The sequence below is a fragment of the Coturnix japonica genome, chromosome 1 (genome assembly GCF_054131305.1).
Source record: "Coturnix japonica strain WE chromosome 1, WE-NBRP24, whole genome shotgun sequence".
Taxonomy (NCBI): Eukaryota; Metazoa; Chordata; class Aves; order Galliformes; family Phasianidae; genus Coturnix; species Coturnix japonica.
The window spans coordinates 126221491-126239026 of NC_140663.1; the positions used below are offsets into that span (position 1 = coordinate 126221491).

General features: G+C 40.9%; 1 protein-coding gene across 6 annotated transcripts in view; it reads left to right on the forward strand.

The window, feature by feature from the left end:
* RASA3 (RAS p21 protein activator 3) overlaps positions 1 to 17536 on the forward strand; it is a 145867-nt gene that overhangs the window by 89192 nt on the left and 39139 nt on the right. For all 6 annotated transcript variants that reach the window (XM_085552399.1, XM_085552385.1, XM_015849528.3 and 3 more), the window contains one exon: positions 7609 to 7685. In XM_085552399.1, coding sequence (XP_085408525.1) covers positions 7609 to 7685 — 77 coding nt within the window. The remainder of the gene's footprint in view (positions 1 to 7608; positions 7686 to 17536) is intronic.

The following is a 17536-nucleotide window of genomic DNA, read 5'->3' on the forward strand; positions in this document are numbered from 1 at the left end:
TTGGACCATTACTGAAAACATTAATATTCTATCTCAGTGCAGTAATTAAACCAGTTGTGAAGCCTCGGTTGAGGGTGGAAGGATTAGCACTAGAAGACAGAGCTTGATAAGCTGTTTGCACTCAGTGAAAGCACGGCCTTGCACACTTCCCGTGGGATGTGACTTCATTAGCTGTTTGTCTTTCAGGACTTGCCATTTTCTCATCCTCATGCATTTTGATAACTGGAAGTAAAAATTTGCTGTGCTGCTGTGCGTATGTGTCTCCTGATCCGTAAAAGATTGCCTTTCCTCCACATGCAGAAGTTTACTTGACAATAACTGATTCACTATTTGCCTTGGGCAGTAGATGACAGGTGCTCCCAGTGGTCCATATGTTCTCAGTGGGGACTGATCCCAAGCACACATCTGACCTTTCAAAACCAGAAAAGGTCTCTTGGCAGTTTTCATATGTTTTTTGTTGGTTTTTTTTCCATCATAACTTCAGCCCTTCACAGTTAAATCTGTTTATGAAGCTTGAACCCAGATTCCCTTTGTGTGTATGTTTCACATACACACAAATCAGTGAAATGATGACCCAGCCCATGGCAGTTGGGTTGGAACTAGATGATCTTTGAGGACCCTTCCAATCCAAGCCGTCCTATGATATGATTATATGATAAGAACCAGAGACATTCTGACTAATATTAAAATGCACTTGCATGTTTCAAACAATATAGTCAGTATATGTAAGAGGGGGAGAAATACAAGTAGAGCTGCATTCTGACATGTTTTCCTGTGCAGACTCTTGCTTTAAAAAGATCCCAATTTCAAGTGTTCTTTGAGTTGCTTCCTCCACATCAATGACAAATGTAAAATGGTCATGTTCTCTTGCAACAGAGTTCTCAGTATTAATTGATAGAGTGCTTTTTCAAAGCCAGTCACGCTCAAGGCCTTATGTAAAATTCATTGGGGTCTAGAAGAGGACCTAAAAAAACACACAAGTAAAACCTGACATGACAACTTGAAAATTGCTCGTTTTCCTTTCCTTCTTGTAAGAGCTTTGATGTACCTGAAATGTATCTACTGAGTTATCAAAAGTATGTGAAAGAGAGAATGCCATCACCAAGGAAGTGAATTGTCTCACATTTTAACCTTCTGTATTCAAGGACTTGTGCAAAAAATTTAATGATGATGAGAAATACTTTCCTCAGATGCCAGAAGTCCTTTCTTTGACTACTACATTAGCATTTTGCTTATCCAGGCCTTTCATTCTTTTGAAGCACTCCTGTTCTTGAGTGTGAAGCAATATAAGCATCAGTTGGTGGGCTGTACATCATGAGTGGAAAATATTGCCTATAGGTATATTTGGAGAGTATATCTATAATCCTTTGGAAATCTCTGGAAATCACTTTTGTTGCTGGAAATCACTTCTGGCTCTAAAATGCTGTATTTTATCTGGAAGAATATATCCAGGGCACTGTGTGCTGCTCAGAAAAACGCTACTCCTTTGTCAGCACCTTCCCATTGAAAGCAGCATCTGTATTCCATGCATCAGGCTTCATGAATGAAATCCTGGCCTCGCCAGGGTGGGAGGCTTGCCATGACTAAAGCAGAGCCAGGATTTCACCACAGGCTTTTGAATTAGGTCTGCTAAATTCAGTCCCGTTTGACGGTTGATCCCAGATCATCAGAGGAAGCTGGGAATGTGTTACTTTTGCTTTCTTTTGCCCTACTTTCATAATACTGTGGAAGTTGCCGTGGTCTTTCCCCATGTCTGTCTGTTTCCTGCTCCATAAAAAGCATTAATTTATATATGCAGGGAGCAAACTGTACTGAACTTGAATGGTTCCGATGTTAATTCTTACTTGTCTGAAGTATATGGGCTTGAAGATAAATGAGGTTAAGCAATTTGTCTTTAGGAGCAACTGTATTAGGGTGATAGCACTCCAGTGACTGATAGAAATGCCTGCTCTGTTGAACAGTTAAGAGCATTGCATACCCGCTGCCCAACACTGAAATTAACAGTGTTTGTGTAGGTATTTAAATTCTTCTAGCATGAAGATGAGTCACTGACACATTTTGTGCAACCCCACTGTAAGCACGACTGTATGCAAATCTAAAAAGAAGAAGCTGCTTCCAGATTTGATATCAGCTTTCCACCACAGGCAGGAAATAAATGGGTGTTACCCTCTTTTTTTAATGAACGGTAGGTTTTAGGTTTCCCTTCTTTCAGTTGTTTTGAAAAGATGTGAAATCTCTGTTTTGATGAAGTGGGAAGATTCTCAAGGCTGTGTTGCCTACCAATACAGTTATTTCAGATAATTGAATTGTTTACCAGTGTTTAAGTGTTTCATAATAATGTCTGTGTTAATAAAAAGGAAGATTTATTAATCTGATCCTGCTTTGTTGCTGTATTGAGTTTACATGTTAGGGCTTTAGATGCTGTGAGCAGAGCCTAGCAGTGCCCCATGGCTGTCACAGCCAGCTCCAGCTGCTCCAAAGGGACCCGCTACTGCTAGAGCTGAGCCTCAAGCAATGCTGGGTGTGCTCTGGAAGAGCAGAGTAAGGAAGGGAAAACTGGTTTTCTGCAGCAGCTGGGAGAGGTGAGAGAAATGGCCCTGCAGGCACCAAGGTCAGTGCAGTAGGAGGGAAGGTGGTGCTCCAGGCCCAGAGCAGAACCTCCTGCAGCCCAGGAGAAGCCCATGGAGGAGCAGGCTGTCCTCCTGCAGCCCATGGGCACCACACAGAGTAGATCTCCACATGCAGCCATGGAGGAGCCCATGGGACAGCTGTGGACAAGGCCTGGAGGAGGTACAGCCCCATAGAGAGCCCTGCAAGAGTATCCCTGGGCTGGAGCTGCAGCCTGTGGAGAGGAGCCTTTTTTTCTTTTGAGGAGGAGGAGTGAGACAATGATATGGTGGAATTTAGCTGCCCATCAGGGGGAAACCACAATGGTGACAACACTTCCTCCCTGTGTCAATGTGAGAGCACCAAGTTCAGACTTAACAGCACAGACAGGCAAGACAGCCTATCCGGTTTTGCTCTGTTACTTCTCAAAAGCTAGCTAAGAAACTTGGCATGTGGTACAGAGCACCTACTGATGAATAATGAATTTGCATTGTTTCAAAATAACACACCTGGATTCTCCATCTGCAGAGCACAATTTATCTGTGGAGAGAACACAGATAATGGCTGATAATGACATCATTCATCAAAGTATTTGAGAGGGACACAAGACAAATTTCAGGGCTAAGTTACAAGGTTTTTGGTCATACTGAAGTTTAGAAAATTTTAGGGGTTAACACTGTGCCAAGTGAAGGTGCTTTGTCAGTTACTAAGTGGTTGTGACCTGCTTGCATTTGTTAGTTTGCACATATAGAGACTGAGCAGACATCAGTTCTGCTCTGCGTAGCAGTTACAAATCCATGCAGTGTTCATTAGATCTGTTATGCTTTCATCAACAACAGACTGGATTTTGTTCCAGATTTTTGTGTGCAGCACCGTGGTCCAGCAACCCATCTGAGGTGATCTGGAGCCCGACCCTTAGACCTTTTTTAGCTGCCTGCTGTCTTCTGTTAAAGGAAGGAAAGGTTTTTGCAGCAGCAGTCGTAGGTAGCAAGCAGACAAGCTCACCCTTCTGACCCAGGCTTGTGTTGTGACCTTACATGGGGCTGCTCTTCGTACTGCAGAGCTGCACCCTTACTCTTTCTTCTCCCATTACCTCACAGCCAGCATTTAATGAGCACTTAGAAATCGGGTAGGTTTTATTGTTTGTTTCTAAGCTTTACCAGTGCCAGAAAATGACATCTCAGGAAGTTGCCCAAGAGGGTGTCAAAATAGACTGGGTCTGATTACTTTTGCCTGAAACAAGATTTGGAAAGACAGCTACAGCAATAGCACAGCTCATCCCATCGTTTCCAATGGTCTCTGTGCAAAAGCAAGTTTTTCCAAGGCTCCTTTCTTCAGACCGCTCTCAGTGAAATGCTAAACAGTGATTTTCCTCTAGCAAGGGAAAGTAAACCAGTGTCACAGGGGATGTTACAATCTTCAATTTATGAGATTCCAAAATAATGAGATGCTGGTATTGGCATGGGCCTGTTCATGTCATGTGCTTTGCCTGGCCCTCTCCTACAACCCATTCCTGTTCCGTCTCTTCCCTTCTGGAGTGATACTGCTTGCGACCTTTCTGTACCAGCAGGAAGAAGAGTAAAGAGACAGAGGCGGGTCTCAGGTCCTCTTCTCACACTTCAGAGCAGTAAGCAGGGTTGAGCTAAGCTGCAGAGCTGATATGGTTGAGATCTACAGGAATAAGGGTCCCCATGTGGGATAAAGCTTTGAAAAGTTCCATGCACACACACTCCCACATTAGAGGTGAGAAGTCTGCAGCAAAGGCAGACTAGTGAGAGCTGGAATGGTGGGTGACTGTCAGCCACTTGTCCAGCAGGCCTGATAGTGGATCAGTACTTCTTTTTACCAGACTTCAGGTATCTTCTGTTATTGCTTTGTATATGATCCTCATATGTGATGATAGTTGTCTTGGTATTTGATACCGTGTTTAAATTAAACCAGACATTTGCAACTGCTGGAAATGTGATACAGGTAAGTAGTGTCTGTATAATTCTACTTACTCTACAGCTGTCTGCTGGTGTTTCAGTCCTTGGTAACTTATAGTTACATTTCAAGGAGAAACGAAGTTGTGTAGACAAGCTTTTCCTGTACCTGTAAAAACAGAACTTGGATTCTGTTTTTCTTTCCTTTGCAAGGTTATGATTAGCTTCAGTTAGTTTTTCAGTCATCTGTGTGGTGTAGTTCCTGTTACTTGGTAGCATTAACAAGGCAAGTTAACAAGACTAGAACTTGATTCTATTATTTTCTTAGGAAAGGCAATCTTTAACAAGCACGTATTTTTTCTTAGGATGGACTATTTAATGTTTTGTTCATTACTGGTTTCCTTTTGAGTGTTCTTTACTTGCCTGCAAGAAATTCAATCTACTGATGACTTCTTTAATCAGGAACTGAAAAATGGAACCTGGCTGGTCCCATTATGGTATTTTGGCTGTGATTAGGAAGAACATTTGACCTATCAACCCACTCATCTATATCATCTGGAGTTACTCATTTAGATATATATAATAAGCCTTATTAAAATATACTTAGATATTTGAGTTTTATTTGGAAGTAAGGAAGTAGTCTGGGAATAGTCGTAATGCTGCAGGCCGAGTGATCCTGTGACCTTTGTTTTGCTATTTGAAGCTTTGAGTCACGTTCTCAGCAGTTGGCCATTTTTCTGAGTCTTCTCGGGAGAAAAATGAGAGTTACAAGAAACACTGGCTTTCAGCCCAAAGGAGGTTGCACTGTATTTCTTCTTAATGTAGTTGGGAAAATGTGTGAAGTGCTGCTTACTCAAGAGTGTTTTTGGAGCTTAATTTTGGAAGTAGGCAGCTTCTGTTGTAATTAGTTAATCTGAGTGGGACCTAGCAAACTGGAAATGTAAACTAAGTCTACGTTTAGGCTCGCTTAGGTGTATGGAAGCATTCTTTGTTTCCTGAGAGAGATCAGTCGTGCCTTTGTTTAAGTCAGCAGATGTATCTCTGTAAAAACACTTTACCTACTTGGCATTTTTCTACAAGAGGATATTTTCTCTAGAGTTCCTAGATCTCTTTCCCTGACTCTTAACTCCTTCAAAGCTCATTGCTGATTTCTCCGATAAAGGTAGTATGGAGGATATCAACAAAGACGGCAGCATTGGTTGTACAGCTTCTTAATCTAAATGATCTAAGTGAATTCAAGATTGTGCAGTAAAACCCATCTCTAGTAAGGAGTGTATGGAAGGAAGGAGAAAGAGACTATTGCAGTAATAAATGTTGTTATTCACTGATTTCTTCAGGGCAAGCATTCAGGCACTGGCTTTGCAGACAGAGTGTGAGGCACTGGCACAGGCTGCCCTGGGTGGTGGTGGAGATGTTCAAGAGACATGGAGATATGGCACTGAGCGGCATGGTAGTGATCATGGTGGTGATGGGCTGACAATTGGACTAGATGAGTTGAGAGGTCTTTTCCAGCCTTTATGAGTCTATGATTCAGAGTTTGTTTGTACTGCTGAATGTAGGAGGGCTGGGAAATGAGCTTGAGCTGAACTTCTGAGTGTCTGTGCCATTTGTTAGTGCACTCCCCGCTCTACTTCCATCTGCTTTCACCAGCTTTCTTCCAGACAAATCTGCTGCAAAGGAGGTAGATCTTAACAACATAATACAAGTAGGGTCAGGGTTTGATCTTCGTTCCCTTCTGTTGTGGAGGATAGGCATCCTTTGGCAGGAGTTCTGGTAATGTGAAAAAAGAGGAAAAGTCAAATCTGGAAGATGTTATGAAAGGGCTGGCAACATGAGTCAAGATAAAATTGAGTCAACAATTCCACCTACATTAGAGCTAGTGGGATAGATTTTAGGGTGCTTTGGTAACAAGGGTGGAGTGGAAGTAGTTTTAAAGATGAATGACTCAGTTTTGGCCATCATGATTTAAACAAGATGATTGGACAACCCTGGCATGTCAAAATAGGTTTAACAACAAAATGTATTTTCTGTTTACTCTATCCATATATGGTAATAGTTTTTGCCAGTTGAACCAGATGCACATGTTTTGAAATGTAATAGACCTAATGAGGGTAGCGCTGTCTGTATTTGTGATTTTACTTTATTTTCTTGGCATGTTAGAGCATCAGGTTTTGGCCCAAGTCACAGTAAATTCAATGTGACAATTTGGAGTTGAAGGCTGTATAGTAGTTGATGCTATGAATGCTCGTGATGTGTTTGACTGTTTTTTTTTAATTTAGTTGCCCTGTGTAGTTTTACTGGAACTTGTCTCACCATTTTATCTTATTTCTTAATTTTTAGCCCCTTCAGTTTTCCAGTGTTTTAATCACAGAATGACCCGGGTTGGAAGGAACCTCAAGGATAATGAATCTCCAACACCTCCACCACAGGCAGGGCCACCAATGTCCCCATTTAATACTAGATCAGGCTGCCCAGGGTCCCATTCAACCTGGCCTTGAACACCTCCAGGGATGGGGCATCCACAACCCCTCTGGGCAGCCTGTGCCAGCACCTCACCACTCTCTTGGTAGAGAATCTTCCCTCTGACATCCAACCTAAATCTTCCCTCCTTCAACTTAAAACCATTTCCCCTTGTCCTGCTGTTCTCTACCCTTTCAAAGAGTTGACTCCCCTCCTAAAGGCTCTCTTTAGGTACTGAAAGACTGCAATTTATAACACACTGGTGTGATATCTTTTCAGTGATTGTGTTGGAGATCTTTGCTTGATATTTAAAATGCTAAATACAAAATATTCTTACTCCAGACTGCAGACACGCTGTTTCCCTCAGTTAGTAAAACATACAGAAATATGATAAAAGGGTTGGGGTGGAAATGAAGGATTATGCACTGAAATCGAATGAAGTGGCTATTAAACTGTATTCCTTAAGAAGTTAAACATGGCACCTGCATAACTGTTAACTAATCTTTGAACTCCTCCAGGAATTGCTTGTGTTAATCAGCTGGCTTTGTTTTCCATTGGAATGGTGTGGCTGGGTATGCACAGCACTGATTTTTCATGCGTTATTTTTTGTTGGTTTCAGGGAAAGGTCCACCTGGAGCTGAGGCTGAGTGAAGTCATAACAGACACTGGTGTCGTCTGCCATAAGCTTGCAACACGGTAGGACTTAAAAGTTATGAAGAAATATAGTTACATACAGTATGCAGTGATTCATTTAAAATTCATTTGAGGAATCGTGGCATTAAATGGAATTTGAATGTTCTTATGGTCAGAAATTAGTTACAGCTGTTGTTAATCAGCAATATTCATATAAATTTATTTACTGGATGAGATTTTTTTTGTTCTCCTTTTCTGCATATACTTTACACGACTTTCTTCCTAACAGTTTACATGTTAATATATCAGTTAGTCATTTTAGAAATATTAAAAACACATCCCAGGATAATGTCCTTCTGATTTGCATTTTAGGGTTGGTACTAGTTAAGTGAAGTAGTAGCATAGCCTGTATGTTAACAGGGTGTTACAAAGCTGACTCAACAAACAAAAGTCTGTCATCAGTTATTAGAGCAGTCTCAAAATCTCACTTAAATTAACTTAAAACTTGAAGTCCTAGGACTCAAATAGACATCAAGATTTTGCTTTCATATGAGGAGTCAGAAGGCCATTGCCCTATGACCACAACAGAGCCTTTCAGGAGGTTACTTAAGGAGCAGTGGCAGTACTGGTTGACCTCTGTCAGGAATCTTCCTCGTGTTCTGTGTATGGCAGAATGTCATCAAAATTGGAGTGTTAGTATCATACATTTCTAGCTGGTTGGTAATAGTTTCAATAGAGAAATGCTGTGCTAGGAAAATTGTGAACAACCTTATTTTCAGACCAATATTTTACATTGTTTTGTTGTTGCCTCTGCAAAGGCTTTGCTTATACAGCTATCATGATAGTCTTTGCAGCTGGGATCTACTAACAAATGCAGGTGTGCCATGAGGTTGATCTCCATCCTCATAGGCGCACGTGAACATGCAGAGTTTATGATCTTGCATGCCTGTATGTATTTTTTCTAGACACAGTCTCTACCAAAGCTCTGTGGGTAGGCATCTTTGAAATCTTTTGCTCTGTAGTCTGCCAGTTAAAATAAATAGATAAATAAATTTGATGAAGCATGGTGAAAGTTGCTTTGTAGGCTCCGATCTTCAGGGATTTTGCTTACACAAACCACTTGAACAGAGCTGTACCTCTTTAAGGTCTGAAGTTGCCATGTCAGTATAGATGTGCACTGTGTTGAGGGCCCAACCTTCATTTAACTACTGCTCAAGGACTCTTTTTTTTGTGTGTGTGTGTTGCTTGCCATTATGTAGTTTGAATATGACCAAGTCATGGTGTTTCTGAAAACCCAAGCTTCAAACCTGAAACTATTGAGTTATAGGCTGTCATCTCTCACTGAAGTGTTATTTCTGTTGTCATAGATCCTAGGCCTTTGTAGGAGAGGGGGAAATCAAAGGTGGGAAAGTATGGTTTATTGTCCTACTCCACTGTCTGCCACCTGTGTGAGGGCAGATGTTTATATGAGGCATTTGGAACTGTGAGCTTATCATTACACTTGGACTGTTTCTCGGAGCAGGCTAGAGAGGGAGAAGGAGCAGAATCGTTCCATGTATCAGCTTCATTTGCTTAAGTCTTTCTGGAAATGAAAAGTGCGCTCCTATGTGGTGCAGTGCAGCAGGAAAGGCCTCTGTCTTTATCCTTTGAACTCCAGCTGTGAGGTAAAACCATGGGGTGTCTGACAGTTTGCCAGCAGAGATTATGTGAATATCCTTTCACTCTCACCGTGATCTATTTTGAATAGTTAGGTGATACGCTGAAGGACTTTCAAAAGTGTTATTCTCACTTTGTTTTTGTTTTGAGGCCAGTATGCCATACCACAGCCAGATTGTCTTTAGTTAAATCAGATCTTGGTATTGTTGTAAGAGTATGTAGTTCAGTTGGTGCAGGTTTTTATGGCAGTCTGTCTTATGAATGAGAAAGACACATGGAGTAGTATAGGAAAAGAATGGGGAATGATTACATTGGGAAGAAAAGCTCAGAGTGTCATTTAGCATTTTCTTCATGGTGCACATTTTTGTTAGGGAGGTATACAGTGAACTGCAGCTTTATAGTGCTTTTCAACACTGTCTGAAGTCTCTTTCAGGTTTGTTCCTAGATATTTTGGTTGTAGTGCATAGACATGCAAGAAAGGAGAGCAGTAATTAAGTAATGCTTGACTAGATGGATATGGAACCAGAAGTTGCCAAGTGCGAAGAAGGGCAAAGATGAGAGGCAGAGCCTTTGTTACAGGTCATTCGTGAAGTAAAAGTGGAGACTGGGTGAATTAGAGCAGTGCAGCTACCAGATGAATTTTGTGAAAATAGCTGTTGATTTGTTTATTTTTTTGAACATCTCTTGCATTTGTTGCAGCACACAAACATGACAAAGGTGTAAATCCGTGATAACTGAGTTTGTCATCCTGTGAAATTCCCTGACTTCCTGTACTTTTTTCCCTTTTTTTGTTTTGTTTTGTTTTTTTTTCCTTAAAAGAATTTTGGGACTCTTAGTGGCAGAAGGGTGAACATTATCCTGCAAGCTACCACATAGATAAGGCTGATTAAACAATCCAGGAGAACAAAAACTGCTTCCAGTGGGCAACTGTTTAAAAATACCTTAAAGACTCGCCCTTTTTTAAGTGATGGCATAATGCTTGTATTTAACAGACACAAATGTGGTCTGAATGAAAACTAGGAGTAATTGGAAAACTTATTGCCACCTATCTATTAAATAAATAAACATGAGTTTTCTTAGCAGCTCACCCACAGGTCGTATCTTTAGTACTGTGCCCTCTGTGCCTGTGTGCATTGCCACCGCCGCTGCTTTCCATAATATCTTGACAGCAGCTGGGGCCTTTGCTCAGCAGTCTGTGGCCCTGTGGAGCGTGCTGTGAACAATTAGTTCAGTGAGAGGATGGCAAAATTCATCTGAATGGAAAGGCAAATTAAAATTGCTAAGTACTGAGCTCTTGAGCATTAAGTAGTGGATTATTTAAAATGCAAAAGGTGTGTGAGATTCCTTAGCTTCTGCAGAGGAAGCAAAAAAAAAAAAAAAACCAAAAAAAAAAAACCAGTTCAGAACTGTTACCTAATAGCTTCTCCCTAGGAAGCATTCAGTAATTTCATTTAGCCCTAACCACTAAGCTGTTGTGCTTCATTAGAACCCTTCCGAGGTCCTAGTCTCTGCCAGCTGCTACAACACAATCTCTTGGACTGAATCTCTGTAAAAGAGATTATAGGGAGAAGCATTAGTGGATTTAAAAGTTACACTGACAATACAGATGCAGGCACCATACTCAGACTTCTTGTGTTCCCAGGTGGCTCCTGCTGTCATCCTCAGTGAAAACCAGATCTCTCACTTCTTGCGTGATTCTTCAGGGAACACTTCGCTACTCTTGTTTCCCTCTGTGGAATTGCTGTGAAACTTGGTGGTCCCAGTGACTGAGCTGGGCAGAACGTCAACTGAGACTCTGTGGATCCTGTTACAGGATTTGGAATGCAGTGTTTTGATAGAATAGTTCAGTTGGAACATACAGTCAAAGATCGTCCAGTTCAACTGATATGTTGTATGGTCATGCCATACAGAGAGAGGATGCCTTCAGCATAATGAGCACAGACTTTTGCCCAAGTGCTTATCAAGAAGACATGTATGGGCTTCACTCCCTTAGTAACTGCATTTATACTAACTATGTTTGTGCCATGAAAATAGTCATCATTTTTTCCAGTCCCCACTTTCCACATGCAGATATCCCTCCATCTTCACAGCGTAAGTGCTCAGAAAGGAGCCCTTGACCTTTTGTAGAGCTTTCCCTACCATCTTTAAAGCAGGACCTGTGCAGCCTGTTTGTGTTCAGCACAGAAGGGTGGTCTGTCTGAGGCTTAAGACCTCTGAGTTGCTCCAGCTGTCTGTCATCTCACAGAACAGTGTAGGCTGTGATCAGTAGATACATGCATTTTTATTTATTTGACAAAGGAAAGGTCTCAGTATATACTGTTTAATAAAGAGAAGGGCTCCTGCAGATAACTTTGTAGAAAGTCTGTAGGCTTTGCTTTGATTACACTACCAGAGGCAACATTTAGAAGCGGTGTTCTGTATTTAGCAAGATGACGTCTGACTTTCAGAATGCCTAGAGGGACAGGCCACTGAGCTCCTGTTGAAAGTCAGTGTGAGCTGGGAGTCTGGCTCCTTGATATTCCTCTGAGAATTCCAGTATGTGTATGTAATTAGTCACATTTAAATGTCTGTATTTATTCAGTGTCCCCAGCTGCTCCTTGGAGTGTTGTCTTATGTCTTGTCTCTCCCTTAGGTTTAAAAAAGCTTGGAAACATCTACTTTGGAGAACTTACCACCCCTCTGCTCCTCCATTTGTTCTTTCTCCCTGTCATGGCAAATCTATACAGTTGAAGCAGCCACTGCCTTTCATTTGTAGGGACACAGTTTTCTAGTGTGTGGTTCACAAGTCTGCAAATACACGAGCAACACCTAAGTTTTATTTGATAAATGAAGGATTTGTAGTTATGGTGTGGAGGATTTGGCCACTCTGCATTGATTTATGAATTAAACTGAAATGCTGTGGAACTGTTGTGAGCTGTCTGAAATGCATTCTGACCATATGGAACACAGTTAAACGGGCTGTGCTTGCGAGGACGGGCAGGAAAGGAAACAATAAGTAGATACAACATCTCTAAGATAAACACTCCAGAGGTCATTAAGAGAACAGTGACTGAGCTGTGAGTATTGAGGAGCTTTAAAAGCTCTTCTGAAGAGGAAAGGGGGAAGGTAAGGAAGGAGTCATTTGTCAAGTGCCTTTAAAGCTGGTCTCTGCTTAGTGTTGGGTGTGCTGAGACACAGTGACCATAGCCCAGCCTTGGCTGCCATGTGGATAGAACACAGACCGTGCAGCAGGCAGCATCTGCTCTCTAATTGCTCACATGAGCTTTGCTGGAAAGTGGTGTGGGCAGTATGTTGCTCACAGGTTCGCAGCCAGTGATCTAAAAACAACTTGCCTTTCTGTAACTTAAAATTCTCTTAGCACAACGTGGCATTTCTTAGGTTAAGATAAATGATACTCTGTTTTGAAAATTTTAAGTGGTCAACCTCTGTGTATAAAGTCTAGTTGGAAGGGCTGAGATAAAGGCTATTCCTGTTCATGGATTAGCAGTCTGAATCCTAATTTAAGAATTAGGGGAAAACATGATCCCATCTTGACTAGTGAAGGTTTGCTCTTGTCACCAGTGATTGTGTTTGGAGATGCCTTGAAAAACCACAGGAGTGCAGCTTGTCTTTCAACCGCGGAATATATTTAAATGCTTTTGTATAAAATAAAAACAAATAGGCATCATCTTTGAGGCAGCTTTGAGCTGAAAATTTTCCTTCACTAGTTTCCTTCCTGCTTTTCTCATTCGTGATGGAGCAGGTTTTCTTTCCTTTAGATCTTCATCAGATCCCAGGAACTGGTTAAGAAAGTGTCAAAAGGGTTGGATTAGTGGGAGACCTTTGAAATGTGTGACTGTATTGTGTCTATGACACAGAAGAGCAGACTGTGTCTGCTTTCTGTCATGGCTGTATCTCTGATGCTGATAAGAGCAGGAAACAGGAGTTCAGAAAGGGCAGGTAGCAAAGTTTTAGACTGTGCTTTTCTGTGCTGTTTTTTGTTGTTTTGTTAATGTTTGTTTGCTTTGCATGCTGTTTCAGTGCAGAAAATTCTGGGGCCATTTATTGCCACGAGATGATTGAGTCTCTCCCAGTATCCCAGTTTGTTGTAGTAGGTTAGATGTGAATCTCAGTTTTGAAACGGAGAGCTCTGTTCATTTGTCAGTTCTGTAGGGCAGGGTTTGGCACTCTCTTGGGGGTGCTGCACCATCCAGTCTTTTTCTTTTCCAAATTAGAAGTTGTATTCCATTCATAATCAGTCCACGAACCACCTTGCCACGTGCGTTTGCTGATTCTGAGTTTAAGGAACATAGCATCTGGATGCTGCTTTAGATAAATTTCTACTCCATTGCACAGAAAGGCAGCCTACAGCCAGGTTTGAACTTGCTTCAGGGTCAAACAAAGCTTATGTTCCTGCCCGAAATATAAGCTGAATCAGTTAGGGAAGAAATGGTATTGCTGACTACAAGCAGGGAGGTTTAACATATGCACTGATCACTTTGTGTCATGGTATATTGAAAAAAAATCAACTTTTGTTTGCTGCTGGTAGGGAATGCTAATGAGGGCATAAAGTAGTTTCAGGGCTTAATTTTCAATAAATGTATGCATCCATTAAAATGCAGCACAGTCTCCTCTCTCCAGAGAGCAAACCCTGCATCATGTTATGCTTTTTCTTGCAGGATGGCATCCTGGTTGTGCTTTTAATCTTGCATGTGTTTCATAACCAATTCATGGGGGAAAATTGCTCACAGATGAAATCACACAGTATCTGGTATTTTATTATGTAGTGCTGCAGTACTGTTGGTTTTGGGGGATAGGGAAGGGGATGGAGAAGGAATGGATATGTCTCTCTGTCCAAGGTTTTAGTACAGTACATGGGTTTTTATTTCTCCCAGCTCTGGTGCTGTTGAGGACCACTGTTATGTGGTCTAAATCAAGTTAAAATTGCCCACTCTCCACCAAACCTCCCTATACCTATAAATATCACCTTTTCCCGCTGCCTAGTTTCTCACTAACTGAAGTATCTGTTTCACCATTATTTGTTTTTTATTCGATATTTCTTCAGCGCTTCTTCTCTGCTCCTGAAATTCTTTCTGTTCATTCAGGTCACAAGCGAGTATCTTGTTATTTGTAGCACTAATTAAGAGTGTCTTTTTTGATTAGGCCTTTTGGCAGCAGCCCAAGCATAAAAAGAAAAACCAAAACAAAGCAAAAAAAAACCCTTAACCATTTTGAGACCGAATCGACGCCTGGCTGTGGAATGAATATAAGGCTTATTCTGTAATGTAAGGCTGGAATGCAGCTAATCTAGGCCAGTCTATTTCAACAATAGGTGCCACTGTTTAAGTAACGTGACGGCACTTCCTGTTTTAGCCAGAGTAAACATCGTCTGGGATTATACATTGAAGCAAGGTATTCAAGCATAAATCCTTCTAATAAATGATTTTTAACTTCTAACTCTACTTGAGGTCGCAGTGTTAGTGTGGATTGAGAGCATGAAAGAGCATTCTTGTAGGATCCGTATTTGAAAGAGGCAGATGATTTTTGAGGTCTGTGTGTTGTTACCACCTTAAGATACTGGCAGTACCCCAGGCATCAACCTTTCCTATTTCAGTAATGTCCTCTGATAGCGATCATCTGGAGCAGTTAGTTGCTTTTGAGGCAAGTCCCTAGGAGAAAACAGTAGCCCGTATTAAAGAACTCTTTGTCATACACAGTATTTAGTATAACATGAAGTCAAATTTCTATGTTGTTTCATTCTGAATGATTGCTGGAATTCCTGTAGCTTCCATCACAGTTACCAACCAAAACCAGTGTTAATGAAGCTTCTGAAGTAACAATGCAATGGGATGCGATGGAACTTAGAATCACACATTCTCTTTGAAAGTGTTATCGGTTGCTGCGAGAGCAGTGCTTGACAAGGTGATGTTAGATAGCAGCAGAGGAAGCTGAGGGCATCAAAGTATGGTAGGAATAGAGGAAACTGCAGGGTGAAGGGGAAGTCAAAGGGCTGCAGGTGTTGAAGTTGGGTTTTATATATATATATATATATTTAATTCTTTTTTTCAAGTATAAAGAAAGCTGAGACATAGTACACAATACATAGGAAACACTCTTCATTAACTCTATTGTTCGCAGAACTATTTGTTGAGAGGAAGCGATGGCAAAAAGTCTGCCTTTGTATGTGACAATAATGAGAAAATATCTCTTTCCCAACACCATCACGATGACCTAGAAATCATATTCTTGTTGCTGGCTACATTGTTGTGCTGGAGCTTAGCTAGTTGAGCCAGTGCTTTGCAGAGTTCACACAGCTAAAATCATCAGACGTGTCCTTTGTTTGTTGTCTTCTTTTTCTTGGTGTAGACGTTTGACTTGGATTCTACACATTGTGTGTACTGATGGGTTACGGGCAATGCAGAGTCGCTGGGCCACTATTGCCTGTAGCCCTTCCTTCTCTGGGGATACCCAGTAGTGCTCTCTTCACAGCTAGTGGATTTACCAAACTGTAGGACCAGAGTATCTTTTGACAGCTCTACCACTCTTTCAGATTTGTGGAAATCACTGACTGATTCTAAAAATCACCAGGGGAGAATGGCAAAATGTAAGCAAACAGCATTTTCTCAGAGCCTTTACCTTGAGGAGGTCAGGCTATGAAGGATGCTGTTAGACTTGAAAGCATCCACAGAAGAGCTACAGGAGGAACTGAAGAGCTGGTAAATGTGTCTTAGGGTGAGAGTGTATTTGATTTATGCAAGAAAAACCTCAAAGTGGTGAAACCTTAGTATGTATCGTACTCAGAGAAGTGACGTTCTGATTGCATGATTACTTATTCTTACCACAGTGACACCCGATGATTGGAAGCTAAAGGCTAATCTAGTGGGAAGCAAGTAATAAAGCACTTTTTTCGCTGTCGTTCATTATCATTAATCAGTGAACGGTTTCCTGTAGAACACTGTGAGGATGTTTTTATCATTGTGAGTCCTTTGGGCTCGGTCTTGATTTCTCTCAAGAAGGTGCTCTGAGGATGCAGGGAATATTATGAGCTCAGCACACAACTTGACTAGTTGGCAGATTTAATCACCATAATGAAGGAGGTCAGGCTGTGCAGTTCTGATGGTTTCTTTCGGTTCCCAAGTACAAGGAGATACTTAATGCAAGTATGAACTGTTTGTGTAATAATTGGAATTATTAAGCTGATGTGAGCTACTAATTACATCTGGTTATACCAGAATGCCCACCTGACCATACCCTCATTTGTATCTTGTTTTTCACTGAGGAGTTCTGAAGTGACAATACACTAAGTGTATTTTTAAAGTGAGCATGCTTTGCATTTGCCTTACGTGTGCTTTTTCAGTGCATTTGAATTTTAGTAATTTTAGCATAATCAAGTGTCACAATGAAGTGGCCTTAAAGGACCAGGGGAGAAATTCATACATATTAAGTCAAAATTCTTTGACAGCTGTTTTATACATGAATGGTTTATGAATTCTATTTATTATCTCCTCTTGCCAAATCAGAGACATCAAGGAATATTTTATTTTTTTTTTAGTTAATTTCCTGGGAAATTTTATTACAAACTTTGACTTTTGATGGTTGTGATGTTTGTGCATCTTGGAATGAATAGCTCTATGTGCCTTGCTGGAAAAAGTGAGATAAATTGAACTTAGCAAGCCTGTTCTGTCTTTCTGTTTGGATAATGAGAAAAGACTCTACAGCTGTGTTTTTTGGCTGCCCCTCACAAACTTGGTGTACCTGAATACTGATCCAAATTTAAGAGTTATAATGTGTTTTATCTTTTAATGAAAAGTAGTTTTTCAGAATAGAATGCTGTGATTTTGTGGTTAGATGTGTGATAAAGGATGAGTTATATGTTGGTTTTGTTGTTGTTTTTCTCCCCTGTTTGGTTACTGCACTGTCTATAATCATAGTGGGATGGATAAGGTAAGGGTATTTTTTTTAGCTAAGTAAATATGGACAGCATCAAGTCATCAGTAGTATATCTAGAATTCTACTTACAAGAGAGCGTTTTCATGAGAGCTGTGACATGAATCACATAACCTTAGTCCAGTTCTCTTATCAAAATGAATTCAGTGCATCAACGTTGCTTTGGGACTTGGTTGGCAGTTTAATTGATGTTAGGTTTCAGTAGAGGTGGTGAATCAGCTTTATTTCAACTCCCTAATGCAAGTACTGCATCTGAAAGAAAGATCAAAACCCTTTAATTATAAGTGCTGTTAATCAAGATCACAAATCATCTGATTATTCATATAAATGAA